The sequence below is a fragment of the Volvox carteri genome (genome assembly GCF_000143455.1).
Source record: "Volvox carteri f. nagariensis unplaced genomic scaffold VOLCAscaffold_9, whole genome shotgun sequence".
Taxonomy (NCBI): Eukaryota; Viridiplantae; Chlorophyta; class Chlorophyceae; order Chlamydomonadales; family Volvocaceae; genus Volvox; species Volvox carteri.
Window position 1 is genome coordinate 2,252,924 of NW_003307552.1, and position 26,360 is coordinate 2,279,283.

Genomic DNA, 26,360 nt, shown 5'->3' on the forward strand with positions numbered 1-26,360 from the left:
AACATATTGTGTCGCATGCAACGACGTGTAACAGCTGGGGACCAGGAGTCCAGCAGGTTTTGGCGTCAGGGGGCGAACGGTCAGCGGGGCTAAGTACCCTCCATAAAGCAATACAGCCAAGTGACAGAGCACAGCTGCATTGCAAAGCACTTGTCATACACACGATTCTGAAGACCTTGCTCAAGTATCAGACGCTTCCGACGTCCTATGCCCGAAAGGATTTTGAAGATGACACAGATGACTGCGTCCATCATCAATGGGATTCTGCAGAGCGCAGTTAGCTGCAAAATAGCAGTTGATCCTGCTTTTTCGCATTACAAACGTCAAAAATGTGCCGCCGAATTCGATCAAGTAACGATCGGCAGCCCATGATTGGTGACGCGTCCCATTCAGCTATGGTAAGCCTGAATCCAGCACCCCTGCAAGAGGACTGGAAGGCAGAATAACAGTGTATCCAAAGCGCGCCTCTGTACCTCTTGGGAGCGCCAAAACATGTGTCGTACTTGGTAATGAGACTTGCGTATGGACTCCGACAGCGGCAAAAATACTGATCGCGCACATTGAGGCGCGCTGGGCTACAGGGCATTGTTGCTGTGAAGCAGGGCAATAGCCGTCGCACGTGTTGAAAAGCAAAATAGCATTCACGGTAGAGAACCGCAATGGGAGAGACCTGTTTGCATGTGCCCGCAAGGGTGTTTGGCTTTGAATCCACGGAAGATATTGCTGGCCAGCCGCAGCGAAGTCCTGGCCAGCTTGAACAGCGTGCCTCGCTCTTATCGGCACTTTTGAAAGGCTCACGCCAGCCACTTCCGGCAACCTACATGGATATGTCTGACGCTGATTCGGAAGACGACGATGAGGATATGGAGGATGCAGAGGCTGAGGAAAATGGCGACGAAAACGACGTGGTGGCCGAGGAGGAACTGCTCTCAGCCGCCGGCGGGAGCGCTCCTGTCCCCATCCCGTCCACGTCGTGAGTCTGCCGCCATAGCAAGAAAACCATATTGTGATTAGAAATGGGTTGTCCATTATCCGAGATGGTGTTGCTGTCGCACCTTTTCCCCATCTGTAGGGAGGCCTTCCTTAAGGCGCAGCGTGAAGCACTGACGCGCTTCGTTTATGCCCATCAAATAGAGGAGATGCGGAAGCAGTGTGCTGCGTACTTCGCGCGTCAGGCGCGGTTCAACGAGGTGGGCTTGAAGTTGCTCCTAATCCACAGGCCATGGAAGATCACATAACCAACTTGTGATGTTGTCTTTCCAGGCCGTCGCGACCGACAACAATGTCAGCTGCAGACCATGTGCGCCTGTTGCGCCGACTGAAGCCTGTGGCTCGGACCCGGCGAAAGTCCAGCCGACTGCGCGGCAACGGAAGCCGGGCTTTTAGACTAGCATACGTTCGGCGGAAGCGTGCTAGCGGCAGTGGACAATTGAATGCCATTTATCATCTGAGTAAAATGTGTTGACATTTGTGAATTGGTGCTCACCTAAGAACTCAGTGGACCTGCGCGACATTACAAAGTTGCATGCGCGCTTTCCCACTTCCAAGCTCGTTTGGACACGAACATTTGTGTTGCGTGTGCGTGCATTTAAACAGCGCCCTGTGTCGGGAAAGGTCATCGTCGGGTTGTGCTTTTAGTATCGGCTGGCGAGCACACCCGTCGAGCCCAGCAGTAGTTGGCTTTCCTAACCGCGCAAGCCATGAATTAGTGGCTTCACGGCCTGGAGAAGCGGATGCTGCTGTCCGACTATGGCGCTTCCTGACACTGTACAAAGCATACTATGCAGGGTGCGTTTGGGGGACGCACGTTGCGCCGCCGCCGCCAAGACGTCGCATCCACGGAGGCAGCTTTTATTGCTGTGGACTGGTGCTGCAAACCATCCTCTTCCAGGCCACTCCATAATGGACGGGTCCTTTGAAGGTATGCACGTCTGTGGGGAATGACGTCAAGGTGTATAGCTCAGCCTTCTCATATGAAGCTCGAAAGGTAGTCGGCTCTTCATTGGGACAGCGGGGGTTAGCTTAGTTGAGGGAATTCAGCTATTGTGGTGGGGGCATGGGCTGATAGGCATCGAGTCAGCTTAGAAATAAGCGCTGCCTGAAGGTCTGCGGCGTCGCCACCGCCGCTGCTGCAGTTGTCCTTGGGTTGGTGACGTCCTTTAGAGCTGTGTGCGTTTAATTTGACCGCTTGCATGGACCCTGGGCCGGCATAGGGTAGCTGCATTAGGACAGACACATAAAGTTGATTTGAATTGCGCGATTGCACTGCCAAAGCATTACCAATGATCCCTTCAATGGGATTCTCTCTCTTAGGATGATCCATACTTTTGGGTTGGGTCGCGGCTTTATCGTGGAATACATCTCCCACTAGGTGGTGCGGTTAGAGTGCATGGTTCGAAAGCTGCAGGGGCAAGCAGGAGTTTTCCGGTGAGTCTCTCATGTGAGGCAATAGGTAGCTGTCGTTTCTGTGCGTAGAAGTACGATCTTCAGGCGATGCTGAAATGTTGCTGCGGCGATAAAGTGGGTCTTGGTTAAACGAGCTATCTACTTGCGTTCAGCCTAATTAAGCTCAATCAAGCTGTCTTGTGCTTCGCAGTGGCCTATCCCGCAGTTGTTTGCCCGCGTGCGGATCCTTGCTCACGCGCTGTTGGGCCGCCGTTTTCTGTCGCCTAATTGACGCTAGCGAACCCCGAAATCCTCGTTCATCCGTACTCTTCTTTAAAGAGCGCGCTGAAAAGCGAAGGGTTATGTGTTGTCGTGCGTAGTGAGGTCTAACCGTCAATGGACGGTTAAGCGCTGGCACCATTTAAATGCGAGTGTTCTCTGTTCAGAAGATTGAAAATTCGACAAAGCCTAGGAATGCTTTAGGGTAGTAACTCAGGTTTATGGTTTTATGACGGATGCGGATTGTATAGCGCACTTGGTCACAGGGGGAACCTGGCGGATCGAGCAATTGGTGCTTCTGTTGCAGTCGGCGTGGTTGTAAATGGATTGTTGCAGGTCTTCTTTGTTTGCTGCTTTTGAAAGGTTTGGTCTCCTGAGCTGTCGCATGTGCAGCTGTTGCAAGGTCCAGGAGCGTGAAACTGGAGATTACGTCTAAAGCCTTGTTGTCTTGGCATGCACGACCGTTGCAGCGATGGGGTGCGCCTCGTCGATTCATTACTAAGTACGATGCTGCCATTTACTGTAATACGTATATATATCGAGGTCGACGGAAATGCTGTGGTAACAAACGCATGTGGATGACATGTCGGGCAAACTTCACTCTTCTGACACATTTACAAGTCCTAGATGACACACCAAACAGCCCATTCACTTAATTAATTGGTTTCTCGTGCGCTACCGCCCAATGAATGAAATTCCAAGTCTTCGTGTTCTAGGAAATCTACCGCAGCGTGGCGAAGACTTGGATGACAAGTGATAAATCTGCAATTTATAACATCGCATGGCATAATGCCTATTGATCAATCAGTTTAATAATGATCCCGGTCTACAAGTACAGTGTCGCGGCCAGCGTGCGACAGACAGAAAAAGCTCAGGCGAGGGTGCTTTGGGGGTTATCTTGACACCAAACTCAATACCCCATATGCATCTGACCCCCTGAGCAACATCTATCTGGCCTTAAGTACACACTTCCTGCCAGTCTCGACGTTCTTATGAATGCAGGTATTGCCTAAGGGCGCAGCCAAAAGACCGCCTCGCCTATTCATGCCTGCACGTCCTTGCCTAGCACGCAGCTTAGCGCTGTGGTGTTATGGCGTGGGGTCTGACTGTATATGCTCTGGCTAGCTCCGGCGAAAGAACTAGCCCTGGAAATCTTGCGGTTGATGATGCATTTGAAGCTTTGGTGTCGTTGTGTCGGCGTTGGTAACTAATCTGATATCGAGGTAAGTATGAGCGCATCAGGGTAGTGCCAATCTCCATTACTTTCCTTCTACCTCTCCTGTCTGCGGCAAGGGAGCTGGGTTGGGCCGCATAGGCGCCAAGTATGCATCACGTACTGAACCAATGAGGCCCAGGCGCGTCGCCAGTCGGAGGCGCCTCCAGCCCTCTTCCGCCCTCCGTGCATTCGCGTGGTCGTTGCTCCGTGTGCCTGTCAAAGGCGCGGTAGCACGTAACTGCAAATTTTGTATGTGCTCCAATCAATCGCATTACCGGGGTTAGAACGGTAATGCGATTGATTGAGCACATACAAAACTTGCACGCCGAAGTTTGAGCACGTACAAGACCACGGGAATTTCGAATTCGTATTCCCTCTTTCGTGCTCGAAATTTGCCGAAATTCCTCTCCCTAGTTACCTTTACCCCAGAACTCGCACTTCGACGCCTTGATGTCACACACGAAGCAGAAGCACTGCAAAGGGGAGGGCGTCAGGGGCAAGCTTTTGGAATCCAGAAAGCCGTCACATACAAAGTTGATGACACGTTCGCCTTAGCAGCTTCGGTGTCCCAGCGGGTTTCTCTGGTCCCTTGTAGCACGATCATCCAAGACGACCTCGTAAAACAATGCACGACTTCCTATGCACCGAGGGCATCACATCTATACCCTCACCAAATACGTAACCCACAAGGCAATCCGATGTTGGATCGCATGGTCGCACCTTATCACAGTGGAGGCTGTTCGTTGAGTTACTCCCCTCGACAAACCCGTAAGCTCCACAGTCAGGGCGACCATGCGAATAGCCAAGGGAGGCATCCTGTACATACAAAAACGCTGTCAAAGACGTTTCGAGGCTTGTAGGGGGATGTATTGTATGCTGGTATGCTGGACTGCGCTTACTTCTACCCACCTCGTCCCCTCTTTGGCTACTCATGGCAAGCTCCTCTGGCTGGGACCCCCTAGCCTTATCAGGGGAGAATATGATAACATCGGAGTCGTTGTTGGAGTAGTCGATGATGACGACCTCTTTGACCTTGCCCATCAGGTAACAGGGCGGCAGAATCCGGATAGGTCAACTCTTTCCTTAATTTATTTTGGTTTCAATTGAACTGTTGAAGATACCAGACGAGGCTTATACAGAGGATTGAATTGGACACCGAAGAAGGAAAGCAGAAATGTAGTGCGCTCGCAAATTTTTTCCCGTCAAGGATGCCAAAATAAAAGCTGTGAATTCAATTGGAAGGTGTATGTATAAGCCATTGGTTTATGCATACGGTTGGTGTATGCAAACGGAAGGCTCGAAAACAAACTGCATGTACCGTACGGTACGTGACCGTACGGTAAAATGTTTTGGGGGGAAGCGCAGCACGCACAGCACCACAACAACGGCTTTGCACGGTTTGGCTAGCCGCTGACAGCGGATCACAGAATTAGGAGGCGGCCGCCATGCACCTGCTATCCCCTCGCGACTCAAACCACCGCACAAAACTAAGGGACATATGCGATAGCTATGCCGTCCATATATTACATATCTTTCATGATGTGTAACCAACGATGTTCCCGTGCTTGTTGTCCGCGCAGTCCATAACACAGCACTGCAACAGCCATTAACCGTGTGCCGTGTACTTAGCTTAGTATGCTTTTACGAGCCACCGGTAGTCTGGCAGGCGCCAGCGGTGAGACTGTTCACCTCACGGTGGGAACCCAGGTGAACATGGTGATAGACTACGACAGAGCGCATCCTCTGGCAATTACTGCAACGGCTACCGTAACAGGAGCCATGCTTCCCAAGGTGCCCTTTCATCTACCTCCAGTCTAGTCTGCCGTCTGCGCGTGATTGCTCGGGGTAACGGGGTACCCTCAAAATATAAATATTCTAAGCACTACATGTCCCTACGCTTTGGCACGTGTCAGATGCGCTTTGTGGAACTCATAGTGCCATGGGACAAGGTCCTACCAGAGTCTGGTAGGCAGCTCTTATCCTAGATTGAACCTACATTTTTCCAGGGCATCTGGGTTTCTTATCAATGATTGGACATATCTCTTGCCATCCAGGCAAGTCATTTCATGGTTGAAGCCCAGTCAAAAGCCCTACATGGAAAGACGAACTTCGCCGGGTTCGCCGCTCACACGTTGAGACTGATGTCCGCCCCCGTGTGGTTCTTATACACGTGTGTCCTGTGAACAATCGTGGCACTCTCCGTTAACGTCGAGGGCTTCTCAGCTTCTCTGCCACCTAAAATGACCTAGAATTCTACAATGCCCCGCTGACAACCCCGTGCGCTAAAATGCGCCGTGCTGCATACCCTGGGCATGGGTGGATTTCTAGGGCGTGCAGGTTCGCAATTGTTATATTACAGGCAGAAAACAGCACGCTGGGTGCGACGTGCCCACTAAAGGAGATGGCCAAGTGGTGTTGCCCAAACCTTGAAGATCGGTTCAACTTGACAACTGGCAGGGCGTACTACCTGATGCAGATGAGCTTCCCAGTGCCATTGGGGCATAATACCCATGGATCGCATAGCCCATCAGTGACACGGGTCGCATTGGTTTTGCTCATGTGGCCGTCCCGGGCGCACTGCGTCAAGGGTTTGTTGTCCAACGCCCTTTAGCCATTGCAAACTACATTGAGCATACAGGCCCATTCTGTCATAATAAAAAAATCTTCGGGGTTCTGTTGGATAAGGGTAGCGACACTTCCGCCCAAGATATATATCTAGCACTGTAAAGTCTAATACAGTTGAAGAGATTACCTACAGAAGTGTATGTATAAACAGCCTCCTCATTAGTCTATTGTCGTCGGCACAGCAGCCTGCGCAAAGCATTCGCCACGTCCGAGGGCCCCCTGTTGCTTCAACCAACTTTGCCGCAATGCATGGCACGAGCGACGCGGAGAATCTCCCTACTACTTTACCATAATGCATAAAGATGATTCTGGCTGTGAAGTCCACAACGAACTGTTAGCGTTGCCTGAACTTAGGTTGCGAGCTGTGAGCACATGCTCCGAGCGTGGTCGCGGCCAAGACGCTGTGGGCCCTTTCTCCATTGCTTACCTCCTGGGCCTGTAGGCACCCTCACGGGCAGTCTTGACCGGCGCGCCGTGAGGTTCTCAACTGCCGGTATCGGGGCGCCCCGACACTGAAATGAAGGCGCGGAGCACTGGGAGCGGCGGCTTTCGCGCCGCATACTACACGGACGAGGACTATTTGTATAATGATGATGACATTGACTATATTCCGCCTGCGCGGAAGAAGACTGCGCCCATAGGCGGAGGCGGGAAGGAGCGTCCTGGGCTTCCCAAACGGCCGGCAGCTCAGTCGCCTCCGCCAGGAGCGGGAGCCCAGTCAACTAGCCCGGGCAAGGCCGTAAGATCACGGCCAACGAATAACCAGTTATTGTGAGCGCGGGGTGCTTTTCGTGGAAGCATAGCGAGGTGGTCAAGCATGTGTCGGTGCTAAGCTGGCATACACATGGCGTTCCTAATGTTCCCAGGTAGTTTAATAGCATCCTCAGCTTTATTCATTTCCGCATCGCCGCAGGTACAAGGCCTACTTTCGTTGGGCGCACTATCCGCATAGGTTAAAGAATGCAAACCTGCCGGAGGAAACGGATGCATGCGCGAGTGTAACAGCGGCTTTTCTTCAGGTTGGAATCGTACGTTGAGTCGCTACAAGTGGCGTAGGCTTGCAGTGCGTAACGTTCTTGCATTGTGCACATTACGCTCAACAGGTCCTACAGATTATGCAAACTGCAGAGCAGTTGCGCCATGGCAACAACAAACGGAACGTGCTTCAGGTACATTAGGGGGAGCGTGGAGGTGTAGCGTCGGGCGAATGCTTGTGTATGCCTTCCGCAAGTGGGTCCCAGATTCATCCTGTTAGTCCCGTTTTACAGATTCTGTCAAGTAACACCCGGCGGACAAAGGTCGTGGAGTTGTCCTCCGGAACGCACAGGTAGGACCATCAGACCCTGGGCCCGAGGCACCAAAGCTATGCAAGTGCATATCTCGTACTCGCTGCGCCTGCCTGACAATTCGACCCAGCTGCCCCTATGCCCTGTCGTGCAATGATAAATGGCAGGGTGCCGGATGAATTGAAAAAGCACTACTTGTCGGATGGCGAGGGGGGCCAGTACAGCACGAACCTTGACCGCAATCGCTATGGCAACGATGACAACTACCTATTTACAGGTGGGACTCCCCATGTTCAATGACGAGGGTGGGGGGCTGCGCCGCGGCTGTACATCTGGTGCGCGTTTGCATCACACACCTGTTGCATTGTCGGGCCAGCGCCCGCTTAACTTTCAGCAGATCTCTTCGTCACCTCTATCCCATCCTCATCACAGTTCGCGCCCTTAGGTGTGCTTCTTTCCCGGCGATCCCACCACCGCACGCAGTCATTCGCTATGATCTGGAGTTTTTGGGTTTGTGTCCGTGCATGGTCGATGTGGAGATTATCGACGCCAAGCAGGTACGCTAGCAATGTCTTTGGATCTGCGCCAGGTTGAACGGGTTGTGAATATATATGTATATTAATATTATTTGGTTTACATGTGGGGAAGCAAGGAAGCAAGCATGGGACCCTCCCGCGAGCCCAGCGCACATCTGGATGCGTCGTGTTGGTCGGTACCCTGGAGGGGCACTCCACCCTGTAGGTTGCGGGGGGGGTCGCTGTTGGGGTCACGATCCACTCCACCCTGCCTGGCCGCTCCCGTGTGTGAAAGGGCCCATGCAACCTGTCCGGTATGTCCTCGCACTGTCCAGGGCAACACGTCCATAATCGTATCGGCGGGAACGGAGGTGTGCACGTGTGCCCAGGGCGGGGCCCCAATGAACGTTGCGCCTGGGGGGCCATCGGCGCCGGTCGTGTCGGGAGCGGCCGCTGCTGGTCACCACCAGCACCCGCCGCCAGCTGCGGGCAGCGGTCACCACAACCACCACCACATGCAGGGAGGGACTGCCAGTGGTGGTGGGCACGCTGCCGTGAAGGTAGGTCATTTAGCCGTTACTATTAGGCCATAGCAGGGGAACCGCATGAATTGCAGGTGGATCGCATGGGCACACTGACGGAGAAGCCACGCCGGTTTTTTTGGAAGGTGCAGCGCGCGGGAAGTTGACTAGATTAATTGTCCGTGTTAACCCGGCTCCGGGCAACGTCTGGTTACGGAAGCCCTACCTGGGCATTGTGACGAGAGATTGACAACGATTGCAAAGCTGTTGTAGTGGTAGCATACTATACGTATTGATCGAAACTTGGCAAGCGTGGGTCTGTTGTAAAGGGTTGAGTAGGTGTGCTTGCGCTAGCCGCGTCGTGTGCTGTAACCCTGGCAGTGTAATCATCATCCGAATCGCGTCTCCGAATCATCATCACGACTACGCTGCGCAGGCGGAGTGCGCAGGTGCACTTGGGCCTCAAGCGAACGTGGCCGGCGCTGGAGCAGCCGCCGCAGCCGCCGCAGCAGCAGCAGCAGCAGCAGCTGGTGGTGGCTACGGTGGCAGTGGGAGCGTGGCGTGTGTTGGGCAACCCGATGTTGGAAATTTACCGCCTTTGTTCGGCTCCGGAGCGTTCCGTGGAGGCGGCGGCGGCGGTGGCCCGCAGCTGGGAGGCGCAATGGGTCGGGAGAGCCCGAAACGCAGCGGCACCAGCGTCAGCCAGCTGTTTGATGCGCTGGTGATGGCTGCGACAGGTCAGTCAGTAAGCTAACGTGGGGGGTCCTGAAGTGCTCAGTGACGTAATAACAATAGCGGCCCTGCTGTTGGGCTTGGGACCGGGAAGCGTGGGTCCGTTTTGGGTCTGCGGTGGAGGCGCCCTGGCTTTCTGGCAGAGGGCGGCGACGAGCCCGGTTCCTGGGGCAACATCGCCAGCTGTGTGATAACGATGGTCTAATCGGTGGGAGTCTTTGCGCCTAAGAGTGCAGTGTATTACAGAGAACCTTTTGGCAACATTCGGGCTTCTAACGAAGGCCTCCGGTCTGACCAAGTGAAGGCATGCATGTGCACGACACGCCGCACCGGCATAGAAGCTCGGACCAAGCATATATTTTATCGCACGCGCAAACATTTTGTTTTGCCGCAGGCGGCGCGGATGGCGCAGCGGTGGCAGGAGGCCTGGGCGGGGAGCCCCCTGTTACGAGCCCGGCCCACGCGGATCGGCCGGATCGGGGCATGGGAGGCACGGGGGGAAGTGGCATGGGTGGCATGGGCGGGCCCCGGTTGCACGGCCCGCCTGGGCGGAATAAATCCAAGTTGTGGTCCCTCAATAACTTGTCGTATGGAGGCGAAGTAGACAGCCTTCAGAATGCCCTGGACGCTTTCCGGGAACAGGTACGCGTGGTGTTGCGGCTGCAGGTGGAGTGCTGCAGGTGGTGCTGGCTACTAGATGCGTGTCGATGGGGACGAGTGAGGGTTGCCCATTTGTCCACACCTGGCCCGTGTTATGGTGGTTATGGACAGGGCGTGCTGACGGACCGGGTACGGGAGACGGCGGTCCGCACCAAGCTGCTGTGTCGATATCAAGGCCTGGACTGTTACTTATTAGGGACTGTGATATCCTGGTTTCTATGCATGTATTCCCGTGTATGGATTCTGATGTCAGACAACATCACCCGCCTTCCACCTGTGGCAGGACGAGATCGCCTCCGGTGACCCGGCAGCCTTTCTGACCGGCGGCGCATCTGCGGGTGGTCTGGGTCCAGACGGCAGCCTTCAACGCAGCGACTCGCTGCGTCAGCGGCGTCGTAAGCCGCTGCGAAACAGCTCCATTCTGGGGCGCCCTGCAAGCAGCGGGGGCGTGGGTCCTCTTGGGTCGAAGTTGGGCATAAACTTACGGGTGAGCGGTGGTTAACAGGAGTGAACGAAGAAACGAGGAAAGAACAAGGACAGCAGTAAAACCTGACAGCACATGCACAACGCTGTGTGCTGCGCGTTAGGCTTCAGCTGATATGTCTGGAGAGTCGATCGGCCGAAGTAAAGCCCCTAGGATTTTGGCCTTTTTTGCTTCTTCTTTTCTTTCTTCTCGCTGTACATTTATACCTGTTCTGTTGTTTGCTGGCTCAGGAAAAGTCAGACGACAATCTGAAGTTGGCAACGGATCCGGATCTCGGGGCTGCATTGGCGATCGGTGGCATGGGCGGCGGGGCCAGCTTTCAGGCGGGGGGAGGGATACCGCTTGGGCACGGCGCGACGCAGGTCAGCAGCCTGGCGTCGGGCGAGGATGACAACGACGGCGGCGGCGGTGATGCAGATGCGGAAGATGCGCTAGCGGCCAAAGGCGAGGACCTGGGCGTGGAGGGCGAGGGCGAGGCCGGAGGGGAGGAGGAGCTGCAGGAAGATGCAGGCGGCGGGGCCGGGGGCCTCGCTGCCGGTGGGGGCGCGGGTCCGACTGCCAGCGGCACGGTTGCGCGGACATCCGCTCTGCCGCCTGGACGGGTAAGCGGGTCAAGACTGGATGATGTCCGTTTCATTTCCCACAACAACAGCTGGCTCGCAGGTCTCTGTTATGGGGTCCTTCATCCCCCCATCGACATGGAGGGGGGCAGATCCACCCTCTGAACAGTTGAGGGATTTTTCCCGCACACTGTGGGGCCCTTTCCTAGAACTAACTTCCAGGGATATGGCGCCGTGCCTTGACTGTTGTGTCCGTAATTGTTGTGTACAACGATGCAAGCATTTTTTGCCAAGCGTTTCCTGCCTAGGCAAAGCCGGTCGTAGTTTGGATCGCCAAAATTGCCATTGAAAAGAGTACTCGTTGTGCTGTCGCCCCCCCTGCCCTGACCGCTGCTGTGTGTATGTATGTATGTGTGCGCGCACGTGCTTGTCCATTGCAAGCACAGGCCGCGCTTCGCCACCATGTGCGGCACGTACCTAGGCAGTCATCAGTAGCAAACCTTGGCCCGCGTGTCGCGAATAGCAGCGGTGGCGGCGCAGGCGGCGGTGGCGGTGGGAATGCTGGCGGCGGCGGCCAGGGCGGCAGTGGGCTGGGGGCGCTGGGTCTCGGTATGCTAGGTCCCAGTGGTCTGGGGGGTTCAGCGTCGGCCGCAATTGCTGGCGAGCAGCTGCGGCGGATGGCAACTGAGCTGGAGGTCATGCGGTGAGATGTTGGGGTCGCATGGTTTGGGGCTTCAGGTGCAGCTCCAGCTTCCCCTGCACCATGACGAGCTACCACGACATTGTGCTGATAGGATATAAGTGGGTGGATGGGACGCACCCACTCCGTGGTTCAGTGATTGGTCCTGCCCAAGGTTGAAGGTGTTGCGTCCTGCGAAACATGAAGCACTGCCCCTGGTATGCCTTCCGTCAGCCCTAGCTCTAGCCTTGTTATTTGCGACCATTCACTTAATGAGTGAGTTCATCGACTAATGCTGACTGCGGCATATGCTGCAGGCAAGAGAATCGCACCCTTCGGCAGCAGCTGCAACGCATGAACAACAGCACCGTCGTCAACGGCGCTGTCGGCAGCGGAGCCGGGGGCAGCGGTTCGCCCAACCTCGCCAGCAAGCAGCAACAGAGCTCCGACAACCATGCTAGCAACGATTCCGCACGGTTTCGGAAACTGGAGGTAAGGTCTACAGTACAGAAGGCTTAGCGCGCAACAGTGATCCCAGCGCTGTTACCGTGCATTGCGGCATTGCGATGGCTGTGAGTTTGGCATGTTATGCGTTCATAGAACGCTTGCTGACAGTAGGGATCGTTGAGATCGTTGATGGACTCGATGCATGATATGCAAACGCGTTAGTAGCCAAGCGGCGGCATCGCGGGCCACAGGGTTATGGCAATTATGTAATGAAGCTCTCAGTCGCCCTTGTCACTCGCACCCGGGCAGGTGGAAAGTGGAAATGAAGTGGTTTCGCAATGGTTTCGCAATGAACGAACGCCTTGCTGCCTTGCTTATCTCAGGCCGAGCTCACCTCCATGCGTAACGAGCTTCTTGGGCTGAGCAACGCGAAGAAGACGGCGGACGAGGAGAACAAGCAGCTCAAACGTGAGCTGTTGGCCTCCCAGCAGCATGTTGCTGCGCTGCTCAGCCACGTGCTGGGGACACCGGGTGCTGGGGGCCTGGCGGGCGCGCTCGTGCCGCCGCTTTCAGCCGCGGCCAGCCTTGCTGCCGGTTTGCTGGGTATCGCGAATACTCAGACCGGACCCGCTGCTGCATCGTCGCATGCCCCGCCGGCAGCGGGCGCGTTCGATCCCAACTCCTTTGCTGCGCACCTGTTGGCACTGCGCCAGACGGGTCCGGTGCAACAGCACACGCCCTGTGGTGGCGATGGTGCTGCAGCGAACCATGTGAGCAACGGGGCAGGGCTTTTGGTTTTTCAGTCGGTGGGCGTGCTAAGTCGTCGTGAGGTGTGACCCGGGAGTGTGCGCTTCCGGCTTCACACGCACAGTGTCGGCGCATGATGTCGGGGGATTTTTCCATGCCGGATCGACAAAGTCCAAAGCTAGAAGCTGGTACCACGATACCAATGACCGAGCACCCGCTGGCCCATGGGTGATATTCGGTGTGGAGACAGCGTTGCGATCCTGGTGCTGCTAGCATTTTTGGTACCCGCATTACTGACATGCCAAACTCCTTGCCCGAATCTGCAGGGCCACGCCACGGCGGTATCGGGTGCGGGAGGGCCGGCAGAGGTGATACTGGCAACCACTGCAGGCGTTGTTGACGCTGCCGCCGGCGGACGGCGATTGGACCCAGGCGCGGGTATTATAGAGCTGGAGCACGGCGCACTGGGTCAGAGCAGGAAGCGGACGGCTGACGAGGCAGGGCTGGCAGTCGCGACCGGCGCCTTGGTTGGCGGAGTTCCGGAGATAGAAGCCCTATCCCGACAGGGAGCCGCGGCAGCTGCGCCGCTGTCGACATCCGCGTCCCCGGACCTGATGGGCTCTGCTGCTGCTAAGCAGAGGCCCTCTCAACAGCTTCAACAGCTTCAGTCTATGCCAAGTTTCTCCCCGGCCGTCCCCGCCACCACGTCGCTTACTGCCTTCCAGAGGCCAGCAGACTCGGGCGCAGCTGGGACGCCTGCAGACAGCAACTGCTTTTCGGACGTGGCACAGCTGCTGGCGCTGCCCAACATTGACAGCGCTTTCACTCCGTCGGATCTGGCGGCGCCCTTCAGTGGCGGCGGTGCTGGAATTAGCGGTGCAGCAATCGCCGCGACATCAGGAGTACAGGCGCTGGGGTCAGGGTCCGGCTCTGGAACGGCATCCGTCCCACAGATGCCTCAGTCGGAGCATCAATTGATGCTGCCTGCGCACTTCGGGATGCAGCAGCAGCCAGGAGGGCGCAGGTAGTGCACGCGCGGTGCCGCAGCTTATGAGTGTTTACGTCGTGTCAAGGTTTGCGGAGGGCTGGGTGGTGTGGAGCGAGCGAGGGCGTGCATGTGCACGGCTGCTGTGCCGCGCTGCGGCAAAAATACTTAAACTTGTAGAGGGCAGGTCTGGCAACGTCCCTTGGTATACCATGCTGCTGCTGCTGAATTAAGTTTTGAAGCAACATGAACTGTCGAGGTTGGGGGGATTGTCAGGTGAGGAGGTGGCTTCGGTGCATACGCACCGGGGGCGCTGCGGCATCGGGAGGTGCTTCGAGTTCCGCAAGACCCCCCTGCATGTGTTGGAATGACAGGCATGCGCACAATGTCGGCCTGGTGCAAGTCATGTTCAAATGTCTGGTGGCTGTGAACGGCAGGTGCGTTTGTCTGTCATCCCGACCTCTGGGGGTCTCATACGGGCTATTGCCTTGTTGTCTGTTGCTTGGGCATTTCCGGGTTACCTTGAGGAATTGGAGGGATGAGGAGTGGATACTGGAGTACCGAGATGTTGGCTGATGAGGAGTCATTGAAGAGGGGAAGATTTTTCTGCGCCCAGTGAAAGTTTTTGCTTGGATGAGCTTCGCGCTGGGTCCATGCTGGACTGTGGATCCCAGCAATAGTTAAGGAGAGGGGAGTGGCCGTCCGGCTTCGGCCAAGATCAATGCCAGGTTGATGTTCTGAGGCCTTGGCTATATATATGTGGGGTTTCGCCTCTCGAAGGGTGTGCGGCGGACCGCCTAGACGACGGGGTCCAATGTGTGGCCCGTGGCGGATGGAGTTTTTTAGCGCCATAATCGAAGCCAATCGTTTATCCGTCTGTTGCATTTGGCAGCCAGTGCTTGGCACTGGCGTGAACAACGCTGGCTTCGGACAAATGGCCTTGCACAGTGAGTGCGTTTTGTTCGTGTGTGAATGTGGGTGGCACTGAGCGACGCTTTCTTGAAATTTGGCGCAGCGGTCTGAAGAGTCCGAGAGAATCGGAGGGGCTGTCGTGAGCTCTTTTCTGCTGTCTGGACCTTTTGGAAGGTCGTGCGAGTATGAGAGGACATGCCTTCGGCTGTTGAAGGACATGGCGACTGCACGTTTGGACGCCTTTTCGTTTTTCCCATACAAGGACTGTACATTCTAACTTGCCTGACCCTTGGTTTGGTCCCCGAGTGGCTCCTTCGGCCACTTGCGCATTCCCATCGCCTGACCATAGCAAACACTTCCCATCCGTTGTGGCTGTTGAACAAGTTTGTGAGGCACGCACGAGGAGGGGAAGAACCTCACAGTGCATGCGACTACCATCTTTATAATGCGTGTGGCTGCTGTTCTGGTGATGTTGTGTCCTCCAAAACGGCGTAGCGTGCTGGTGGAGTGGGCGTGTGCGTGGGCTAATCCTCCTGTCACCCGCATCCTATTCCGTACACACGATTACGGGACGGCGTTGCTAGGTGCTGATGAATGCTGCCGCATGCGGGTTTTCCAGAATGCGGTTAAGTATGTTTTTGGCTGGGCTTGGGGGGGAAATAACTGCACTGAAATAAGGTTATGACGTGTTTTTGGCCGCACGGGAATGATAGTGTTGCGATTGGCAGTGCAGGTAAGATACTATTACTTTTGCTGCTCAAGTTGCACACGCGATGAGTTTCTCTTGCGTCTTTCAGAGCAATATGATGGGTGCAGGTAGTGCATAACGGTGTATAATGTTATGGATAATGTTTACAGAAGCCAATTTCGTAAGGTATAAAGTTCACCATGTTCATATCATAGTACATACAGCTCGTCAGAAGAACATGCAAAAATTAGGGCACGAGTAAAATGCAAATACCCACATGCAAACCTTTACCAAACAAACACCTTCGACCCCGAACGGACAACAAATCATATGAAGGCAATTGAATATAGAAGTGCTTAGCTACTACGACACACAAACCTTCATGGCTTGCCAATTATGTCCTAGTAACATGGAGTCATAGTGGAAATAATTGACACGAAGCGCTATTCCAGCGATATCCATCTGATGCTCCTTTAGGGTGCCTGAGATAGCCTATATCCTCCTGCTTTCCTAGGCAAGGATACCATCACTCTCACCAGAGCAATAACTGAGGGATACTCGCATGTTTGCCAAATAGGTTCATGCGCAGGCCTAGCATTTCCATGAGTTCGCGTTGGAACAACGATTACTGGACCGACACATCGTTGTCGAAAATGCTTCTCGACCGGCCCACGAACATCTGACGAATCGAGTTCCTGTAGGTCTCGCCCCTCTGAACGGCCTCCTTGGTATCCGGCGTGATGCCCGCAGTCTGCTCCGGGTCGACCCTGGCGCGCAAAAAAATGAAATAAACATGAAAACATTCCAGACCGCAGCTTGAAAACTTATAGCACGCCGCTTCCCAACAAACTCCGCTCCATGACGAGGCAAAAAGTGGAATGGTTGCCTCCAGTATGCGTACCTGAAAATGCGGTATACCATAGTTGAAAAGGCGCCGCCTGCGAAGAGGATAGGCACGCTGAGCGCCAGGATATCAGCAGGAATGCCGCGAACGGGGGCCATCGTTTGCTCTTCTCCTTTCAAGAGCCGCTGTTAGCAGCTGGCTGCTGAATAAATATAACGCTGCCTAACAAAGACCCTGTGCAGGTTCAAAGAGCCACAAAAATATACATGTACGTCGGCTGAGGGGCCAAGTTAGCGTGCATGACTCCAGGATGGGCCTGGCCGTTGTCGTTGCTCAGCATACGGGTAACGGAAACCTCACGATCACATAACACGTTTTAAAACTGATTTAAGGGTATGTCTCTTGCATATGTTGTAAACGTTTCGGGGTCAGGTAGTCATTAGGTCGCAGGACGAATCAACCTACAGCTAATTACGTGGTGATTTGCTACATCGACGCGCTTTGGTGACGCCGCTTACCTGCGTAAACTTTGTAATTTTCGTTCATAAACGCTATGCACCACTTTCAGCCTGAATTTCCAAAGCGTCCTTGCTCTACGCCAACGCGTTCCTTTTCCAACTATAAAACTCCTGCCACGTACGTACACGTGACGGCAATAAGTGTGGTAGTTGGTACAACAATTGTCAGAGTGCTGAGAGGGCCTTTAGCCATTCAGACGCTTACAAATGTCCCCAAATCATTCGATCCAACTACTGTTGGGCGTCTGTATCCTAGGAGTGCCCAGGGGCTTGCATAGCACGACGAAAGAGAACAACGTCACAACCGAAGTTTTCAACATTGAAACAGACGCCATACACATCTATACACAAGCAATCCTTGCATACCTGCCATAAACCAAAAAGTGGACCAAGCAACGTCATAATGATTGCCTGAGTCGCCCAACATACCGCTGAGATTTCTCTATCACAAAGCCGAATATATGCCTGGAAACGCTTGTATTAATGTCTGACACGCGCAATAAAGCCTAACCCTACTACAGCACATGCGCTGTGCCACTTGTGCCGTCTTCGACGGTGGGTGTCATCAGGCTTAACCCATTTTAGATTTTCCGCTGTACGGTCCTACCTACCACAATTGCCTGTCCAATTAACTAAATCATGTGCATCCATCAACCATGCCCACCCCGGTCCTCAGCACGCTCTCGTGTACGCATGGGCGTGCTGTATGTCTCCGTAGTAAACTTGCCACTCGGGAGGTTGATGAGACCCTAAGCAAACTAACAAAAACGTTTCAGCAACAACTATTCTCTCCGGTCGTACGCGAGCGCCTGCATCTATCCCGGGAGCAGAACCGTATATGCACGCTACAGGGACCGCAGAGTAGCTGTATCAGAGAACACAGACGCGCTGGCACTTGCTAAAACTGCTGACCCAGATGGCAACAGCTGTGTAAGCCGACACGCAACCAGCCCCACACGCAGACCACCAACAGGCGTAACCCAACTCATTCTACCATCCGCTACGACCAGTTCACAAAACGCATCGAAGCCCAACTTGCCGGGACAGCACTCTGCGAAGGAAAAAGGAGTTCATAGGGACAGCATCAATTACTATGCTAAAGACGCCGCCCGCCCGTCCGTCCGCCCGCTCGCCAGCCCGCTCGCATCCAACATTTCAATCTATGTATGCAATTCCAGATCCAGGCAAGGTGCCATCTACCATCATCATCGACATAATCGCTGCGCCGACCACCGCGCTGAAACTCACGGCGCTCGCCGCGCGTCTTTTCCCCTGCCACCCAGGCCAAAGAAATGGCCGCGCCAAACTGTAATTTGTCCTAAACCGCAGCAGCGCTTCCTTTTTTGACCCTCGTAGCGCCTCACAGCTGCGCCTCCAGCAATCCAGGCTTCAAGGTCTTGAAGGTGAGGTGGTTGGACAGAAGCGCATCTGCCACCGCAGCCGGCAGCCGGGCGTGCGTCTGGGAGCGCCCCAAGGTGAAGGACCGTCAGTAGAGCAGCAGCGACGGCGGCAAGGAAGCAGATGCGTAGACCAAGAGGGGCAGGAGTTAGTAGAAGACCCGGGGACGATGACTGCAGCGATTGGAAGGAATAATAGAACCACGGCAAGAGCAGGAGATAAACCCAACAAGTCCACCAGTGGGCTCGTGCAGCAGCTGCGCACTCACTCGGATGGGCTCCGGCAACGGGGCCCGCAGGGAAGGAATTTCATTTGTCCATTCAGTAACCATCTACAAGCCGAGCTAGTTACGCACCTTAGTGTGGGCCCCAGCCCCCGTGCAAACGCGCAGGAAGCGGCAGCCGGCTGCCCTTGACGCCTCAATCTGCGCCTCGAGCACCGCCACTGCCTCTGCTACGTGAAGCCCGTGCAGGTCCACAAACATCGCCTCGCCACCAGCCGTATTCCCCGACCGCTGCTGCTGCTGCTGCTGGGCCCCTTGATGATGGCTCTCACCGGAACCGCAGAAGGTGGCCGCTGCTGACTCCCGCCCAGCCACGTGATGCTGCCTGGCCTGCTGCCGCCGCGCATGTTGCTGTTGGTGGTGGCTGCTGGAGCCCTTATTGTGGGTGTTCGCCCCCGAGGCAGCGGCGCCATTACGTTGCGCAAAGATGCGTCGCGCGGCAGCTGCGTGCGCCGCCTTCATGGCCTCGTTCAGTTCTCGACCCCTGCGGCCCAACTGCTTGGCAAGCGCCTTGTTGCCGGAGAGGTAAGCCAGGGTGGCCTGCAGGATCACACGGGGGTTCGGGTGAGTTGGATTGCTTCCCACTCCATTTCTTCCTATCCTATGTTCGATTTCGGTTCAGGTATTTGACGCATTTGGTTGAGTTGGGCAAAGCAGGATAGGGCGATTTGGGTCGGGCTTCTGCGTTGTTTGTTGTGGATTCCTTTCAGAAAATACATTGCATAGGCCCATCCCTTCAAGCTCGGCCTCGCACCCAAGCTCTAATCATATATTCTTACCCTACTCATCCTCATTCCGCCATCATCACCTTACCTGTTGAAAGCACTGGTTGCGCGCCCGGGCAAGCATGGCCGCCTCGCGCCGCTCTTCCGCATACTGGGCAGACACCGCCTCGCCCGTAGACACCCAGGGAACCGCCGCTGCCGAGGCCTTGCCCGCGGTCCGGTAGCCGCTGGAGCTGCAGCCACCACCGTCGGCTGCCGCCTTCGACGACGATAACGGCTGCGGTGCTGGCGATGAGGCCGCAGCTGGAGCAGAAGGAGAGTTTCGGAGCATGGACGCAAAATTGGGCTTGGAGGACGAAACAGAGGGGGCCGCGGCGGCGGCAGGTGCAGGTGCAGAGGTGCATGCGGAAAGGTTGGAGCCACCCGTTGAGGAGGCGGAGGGCTCCTGGGGGATTTGGTCGCCGTCCTCCATAGCAGCGCCCGTAGATGCGGAGCCGGCCTGGGGCGAAGCCTTTGCGGGACCCGGGGGGCTAGGGGAGAGGGGCAGCGAAGGGAAGGACTATCCCACACACCAGAAAGGATGGGGGATCGGAAAGGGAGCGAGCACAGAGCGGGAGGGGAGGGAGGAGATTTCTTTAAGGAGAGCTGTGTGTAAAGACCAGAAGGCAAATACATAAAGTGCAAATACATGGGGCAGAAGGACAGAGCGTGGCGTGATGGAGGAAGCGGGGCAGGCACTAGGGGCCGACGAAAATCATATGCAGTGGCTAGGGCAGGAAAGGAACACGGAGCGGGGCACGGTCAATCACGCAATGGAGACGAATAAAATAGATTCCCCACTAACTCTCCGTTCATCCTCCGCCTTGCCGGTCGTTTCTCCGTGCCCTTCAAAGTACTCAACCCACCTCCAAGTCTAGATTAAAAGTTGCCGCGCCGCCGCCAGACCGCCGGGCGGCCGCCGCCTTGCCGCCAGCTCCAGGGCCCTTGCCGCCGCTGACGCCCTTGCTGCGCGAATATTTGCTGCCGCCCGCCGCCGCTCTCTCCGCACCCACATTCCCCTCCATAGCAGCTAGCTCTGAAAACGCTGCCAGGAAATCGCCATTGGTGCGCTCTAGTAGGCGGGTGAGAGCCTCGCCAGCATACGCAGGAAAGAACATCTCCAAGAGCTCAGTCGCGTCTGCGAGAGCCAGAGATTGCAGCTCCTCATCCGCCAGACCCAGTTCGCCGTCAGCGCCCGGAGCAACGGCAGATGACGCCCACTTCGCCGCCGCCGCTGTCGTATTCGCGGCTGGCGCCCCAGACAACTCATCGCAGGAGAGTTGTGGCTGCTGGAATGGCGGCAAAGCTGATGCCGACTGCCAGCCGCTATATTCCTCGGTTCCATACTGAGCACCGCCATAGACGTACGCGCCAGCAGACTCGTCCCAATAGTAAGCCTCCTGACGGTACGACTCGTACGGCTGCGACGCGTCATACGCGTACTGCACGTCGTAATACATTGCCGCTCCCAGGGTGTCCGCCGCCGCGCCGCTGTACGGCACTGAATAGCCATCGTACAGGCTATAAGCGTATGGGTCATAAACACAAGTTGCAGTGCCATCGCATGGGTTCGACTCCCCGCCTTGCGTGACGGCGGTCGCCGCAACAACGTAACCACCGCCGATGCATCCATCATACCCCTGCTGGTCCGCCACTTGCTCTTGCTGATCCATCCCCTGATAGTAGTAGCCGCAGTAGCCGTTTACATTGGTCATGTCGTACGCCACACCGTCACAAAGACCCGGCTGACCCTCCTCCCCGTACCACTGGCCCTCAACGCTGTACCCCTCCCCCGCACTCCAGCAGGCTTCAGCCTCCCTAAACTCAATGCTACTGCTCAGGGTGCTATCGCTGCGCGGCGGTGTGAGGACGCTGCGAGGAGGGTCAGAAGCAGTTGAATCCAGAAGGCAGCTCTTGGAATTAGCACCAGCCGTGCAGCTGCTGCAGCCGACGTTCCGCGGAACGAACTCAGGTGCCTGCGGGCTTAGTTGAGCCTTGGTAGCGTAGCTGCCTGCGGGGCGGTCGCTAACGTCGTTTGCTGTCGTTCCATTCCCCTTTGTGATGCAGTAGCCTCCTGAGTCTGCAGCGCTGTCCCTGGCGGGCGGCACTGTAGTAGCTGCGGCCGCCGTTTTCGGCGATGCCGTTGGCACAAACTCCTTTGCTGAGATGTTCAGCATAATTCTCAAAGAATAGGATGACACCTGCAATACCATTGTAACCGCAGCGTAGTGCGTGCGGAAAGAACGCGCCAGTAGATCAGCCCAACGAACATGTAACTTTTATCGGTTTTGGCGCAAAGCAGGAAGAACGATCAGAGCGCAGTGCCCGTGCCAGATTGATATCGTATGCAAAGCCTATAAATGCATAAAGTTAAAACTCACCAATAGTGTCGGGGGTCACGCCGCCGCCGCCGAAAGGTTCTGCCCTCAGGTCTCTCGACGCTTCTCCACAGGATCAGGAGGTACCCCGTAGAGGTAGTCAAGCGCCCGTCGCACAGTCGGACGCACGCTCCGGAAGATATGCTTGTCTGTACCAAGATAACTGTCCCAATCGAACAGCAGGCAGCTGACAAGCGTTATCCCCACGACAGCACGTGTGGCGACCTTGGTGCGCTTATGATACTTCCTGCTCAACCAAGCTTTATCTTCTTTACTCAAGTTAGGAAGCGGGATTTCTGGGGTCCGTTCGCCACCAGACTCCATAGCACCTACAGTGCCTGTGCAATGCGTACGATGTCCTCGACATTATATGTACCGGTACTATCGGCCCCATGACGCCGTCCGCCGCGCGCGTCCTATCGCCGTTTGCCCGTACCGTTGCCAAACAGTGGTGCCGCAATGGCTGATTACGCAACCTCATGCCCCGTTTTTATCCTCATTTATTATGTCCAATACAACTCACTACAAGTATAGCTTAGGTTAATGTGCATTACTGACCCAGCGACCCACTTCCGAATTCAGTTACATCTTCTTTGAAAAGCTGGGACAGCGGACCTCGATTTGCGAGCACTGTTTCATTTGTTCTGTGCCTATTACTACCCTCGTAGGGAAATCGTGAGCCGACGCCGGGTCCCAGCTTTGAACTTTTTGCAGATCAGCATTTTCCGGCCCTTTCCCCGGCGATTCTATACTAATAAAAGATGCTTCAAGGTTTGAAGGATTTCCAGCTTCAGCGACTGACGGATTTCACCACACTGACCGCAATCGCACAACGAGCTTGGGAGGAGCGGCAGCTCCCAAAGCTTGATGCTGTACCCCATTCCGCTTTTTACACGGCCATCGGCACATTGGTGGCAGCGCAGCTGGTCATGGTGTTGCTGACTCGACGTGGCCGACACATAATTTTTCTAACCGTCGACACGGTGAGAGCAGACCGCAAACTGACGCGCTTCGGGTGAAACGTGTCACGCTCCGGGCGTAAAGTATTCTCGCTTGCAGTCACAGACTGGCTGCAAGCAGGCGAACCAATTCCTTGCTTAGGCGTTTAGACGTGATGTGTATTGCCATTGTACTTTAAAACCCCTCCCCTCCTGGAATCCACTCCCCACACTCGAACCCGCTCACACCCCGCTTTCTTAATTGCTACAACACAATGCGCACCTTCCTCACATACCCAAGGCAGGTTGCTTCATCGCCTCTGTCACCTCACATGCGCCTGCCACCGGCCCCCCCTGGAGCCGTCCTATACAGGTCCTGGCGGTGCTTCTGGTGCTCATTTTGCTTGTAGCCATTCTCAGCTTGCCTATTGGTAGGTCGACCGGAAGACCTTTATGCGTGTTCATCTGTGTAGCAGTCTGCCTGTTTGAGTCCCGACACAGTAAGCATCTGCCTGTTTGCCCACGCCTCCTTCCGCCCCCCTCGCTTTGGATGTCGGCAGTCCTTTCTTTGATTTCCATAGGGCCTCCGCCTCCCTGATCGCCTCCACCCTGTCCGTTCCTCACTTCTCACCTTCCCCTCCAGCCCGTTGTACTCTTTTCCTCTCGACCTTCAGCGACTTGCGCACCTTGATCACCCCCGTTGCTATGTTATGACGGCGCACAGGTGCCGTGTATATTGGTATACGGGGGTCCGTAATGATGGCTCGCTCCCTGTCCGACAACTTCCCCGTGCTGGGACTGGTGCTGCGGCCGCTGTTGGCGGCCTTGGGACAAGCCGCCGCAGCGCCGGTGGCGGCAGCGGGCTCTGCGACGGCCGCAACCGGCGGCAGCTTGTGACACAGGCGTGGAATGTACTTTTTTCAGGGGGCCGTCAACAGCGGCAGATGCTTGGTGCATCGGGCGGAAATGTCCTGCCTATCCTGCACCCTATCCCACCAGCAGCTTTAACAATCTATACTTTGCCAGCTCAGTGACTGCCCGAAGTCCATGGCGGGGGTCGTAGCGACGTTGGGGGCTTTGTCCGCCCGTGTGGCTTGAATACGCGGTACGGCGTTGTACGAACTGCGAAACCCTTGGACGCGCCTTGCAACCCTCCTCTTCCGGAGCTGCCCCTTCCTGCTGGTTTTCGGCGGCTGTGTGGGAAGAGCATGGCAGGTGGGGCTCTTTTGTTAATTCCTTCGTTGTCCTTGCGGAATGGTAGCTGTGGGGCTTTACACTTGTGGCATCAGCGGCCCGTTCCATTCGGGCGCATCTGGGTCTTAGGGTTTGAAATCCTTGTCTTACCTCCTGCAGTCGGTAGCTAGCGTATTAATGTTATCCTTTCTTCTTGCTGTTCAGGTCTTGCTTTTAACTCGGTTTTAGGGGCCTTCGCATTGCTTATCGTAGTGAGCGTATGTTTAGGGGCGAGAGTGGAGAGCTAGTGTGTGTGTGCGTGTGCGTCTCTGCGTGTTTCCATGTTTTTTTGTGGTGAGCACGCGAGGAACTTGTGGTATGAGGAGTTGCATCCCGTAGGTAGCTTAGCACTGCGAAAGATTGTAGATTAGGAAGCGGTCGAGTGGTAATGATCTTGTCCGTTTTGCTCTTTGAGCGTCTTGCATTTGCTTACATAGAAACTGTGGCCTTTATTGTTTACGTTGTTCCATTCTCATCGTTTGACTGTTGAGGTGGGTTTAGCACTTATTCTACTGTTGCTAAACAGGCTTAGACAGAGGATAAATTACAGCTTGGATCGCATTTCGTGTCTTTTTTTTTGTATTTTATGCCCAAGGTACAGACAGCGCTATTACCTTTCATTTACCTTCCTATTATGGACCTTCGACGGAAAGTGATGTATCACGGGTGCACCCTGAACCCAAACATGGCACTGAAACCGACACATGCCCACTCATGCCGGCTCCCATGGGATGACGGAAGGACCCCGACCACGCATCGCTGCACTTTTGTCAATTAAACCTGTACCAGCACCAATGGACCCAGAGCAGAGGGATGCAATAGGTTTAGATGCGAAATGGGGGTCGGTCACGGGAATGCGGACAGGGGGTTTGGTCGCAGCTAAGACATGAAGCAGCGGGGGATGGTTTCCGCTGGAAGATGCGGATAGTCGATGACCGAGAAAATGATCCTTTCAGCATCCCTCTGCCCGGAGTAAACCGAGGAGGCCTACGACGGGTTCATAGGACAAACGGAGAGAGAGATCGGTCAGGGGAAACAGCTATCATACTAGTGATAGCGCCAAGTCCGGAACCTGGCGTGTGTTAAGAGTAGGAGCTCCAGCCAAGAACACCACCCTACCTGGGCATGCCTCACCGCGGGTAACCCATCCATCCTCCTTGTTTCTAGGCCAGCGATTAAGATTATGGCTGGGCGCGAAGGGCTTGTACCATAGAATAAACCCCTCAACCCCTTTGATTTATTAGCAGTCTCGCACTTCCCAGGAGGAATACTGTCACAGCGTACTTTTGGCCGGCCCCTACTAAGCGGCGCCGCTGGCATTGCTTGCCGCATATGGTCGGGAGCTGCAAAAGACGCGGCACCTCATACGCGGCCGCGGCAAGTCGAGCCGAAAAGTCTTCTCCACGGACGGGATTTTCCAACAGACTGAGTGCTTCAGGACCTGACCCAAGCTCTTGACCTAGTGTGCTCGCTACCTTGGCTGCCTCGTTTGGACGCCATTCCTAGTGCTTGATGCCGACACGGCCGCTAAGTAGCGACGATATGCCGTCGCTCGGCGCCTGGCAATCCTGCACCCAGCTGTCCTAAAGCGTACCTGCTGGCAGAACCTTCCACTATCCGTAATAGTCCTTTAAGCACCTAGCGCCCAAGCTAGCAAAGGCGATTCCAATTATGATGGGTAACGGTTTCTTCAACATGGCAGGTAAGGCAGCTGCAAGGAGCACAATTTGTCCGAGGTTTGTCCCACATGCAAAAGTGCAAAAACTATGAAACGGCAGTATTTTGGTCCAGGTGCCTCGGCGGGCAAAAAGCATGTGTCCATTGCCTGTTTAGGTAAAACGTATGGGTTCGCAAGCTATTTGGAATGCACGAAGGCTCCGTTCTCCAACAGCCCAACAATCAACAGTTACTCAGAAGGATGTCTGTACGATGTAACGATGGTGACCTTGTCACTGATCATCTAGGCCGCCTTCCCGCCAAGGTGAAGGTGGTGCTGCGGTGTGTGCCGTGCCGTAAAATCATGGCATTGCACACGACTTTGTACATGGAGATCAGTCCATGCATTTTGCACCACATGACTGTGTCTTGGATGTATCACAACCATTTCGTTAAGGCAGGGTAATGTGCGCGCAGTCGTGCACCTTGACCCAAGGACCGCAATACGGCAATTCTTCCACCAAGTTTGGAGCCCTTCCTCCTTCAGTCGAGCACCCTGCTGCATAAGTGTGATCAGGTGTCTGACGAAAACTGGATCGCACTCTCTGTTGTGTTGCGCACGACAGC

The 26,360-nt window shown here is 55.3% G+C and overlaps 5 protein-coding genes across 5 annotated transcripts; 3 read left to right on the plus strand and 2 right to left on the minus strand.

The window, feature by feature from the left end:
- Window positions 1–329: 329 nt before the first annotated feature.
- On the plus strand, window positions 330–1,386 carry VOLCADRAFT_116822 (uncharacterized protein; the record flags this gene model as incomplete). The annotated part of the gene is made up of 4 exons (XM_002948208.1): window positions 330–398; window positions 738–973; window positions 1,073–1,190; window positions 1,264–1,386. 4 exons carry the CDS (start codon window positions 330–332, stop codon window positions 1,384–1,386), a joined length of 546 nt encoding a protein of 181 aa, XP_002948254.1.
- Window positions 1,387–7,022: 5,636 nt separating this feature from the next.
- VOLCADRAFT_120617 (uncharacterized protein) lies at window positions 7,023–14,164 on the plus strand (the record flags this gene model as incomplete). The annotated part of the gene is made up of 15 exons (XM_002948209.1): window positions 7,023–7,276; window positions 7,419–7,524; window positions 7,609–7,674; window positions 7,774–7,832; window positions 7,959–8,068; window positions 8,275–8,348; window positions 8,642–8,677; window positions 9,264–9,564; window positions 9,954–10,201; window positions 10,503–10,706; window positions 10,934–11,305; window positions 11,749–11,966; window positions 12,260–12,434; window positions 12,773–13,159; window positions 13,463–14,164. 15 exons carry the CDS (start codon window positions 7,023–7,025, stop codon window positions 14,162–14,164), a joined length of 3,312 nt encoding a protein of 1,103 aa, XP_002948255.1.
- Window positions 14,165–15,868: 1,704 nt separating this feature from the next.
- VOLCADRAFT_120618 (uncharacterized protein) lies at window positions 15,869–16,826 on the minus strand. Its single transcript, XM_002948358.1, has 2 exons — window positions 16,623–16,826; window positions 15,869–16,488 (listed from the first exon to the last, which is right to left on the minus strand). The coding sequence occupies exons 1-2, from the start codon at window positions 16,721–16,723 to the stop codon at window positions 16,347–16,349; spliced, it is 243 nt and encodes an 80-aa protein (XP_002948404.1). The 5' UTR covers window positions 16,724–16,826; the 3' UTR covers window positions 15,869–16,346.
- Window positions 16,827–17,272: 446 nt separating this feature from the next.
- Window positions 17,273–21,705, minus strand: VOLCADRAFT_103868 (uncharacterized protein; the record flags this gene model as incomplete). The annotated part of the gene is made up of 4 exons (XM_002948359.1): window positions 17,273–18,542; window positions 18,837–19,304; window positions 19,578–20,000; window positions 20,395–21,705. The coding sequence occupies 4 exons, from the start codon at window positions 21,703–21,705 to the stop codon at window positions 18,444–18,446; spliced, it is 2,301 nt and encodes a 766-aa protein (XP_002948405.1). The 3' UTR covers window positions 17,273–18,443.
- A 962-nt stretch (window positions 21,706–22,667) lies between these two features.
- On the plus strand, window positions 22,668–23,741 carry VOLCADRAFT_88713 (uncharacterized protein; the record flags this gene model as incomplete). Its single annotated transcript, XM_002948210.1, has 3 exons — window positions 22,668–22,889; window positions 23,146–23,275; window positions 23,569–23,741. The coding sequence occupies 3 exons, from the start codon at window positions 22,668–22,670 to the stop codon at window positions 23,739–23,741; spliced, it is 525 nt and encodes a 174-aa protein (XP_002948256.1).
- Window positions 23,742–26,360: the final 2,619 nt, after the last annotated feature.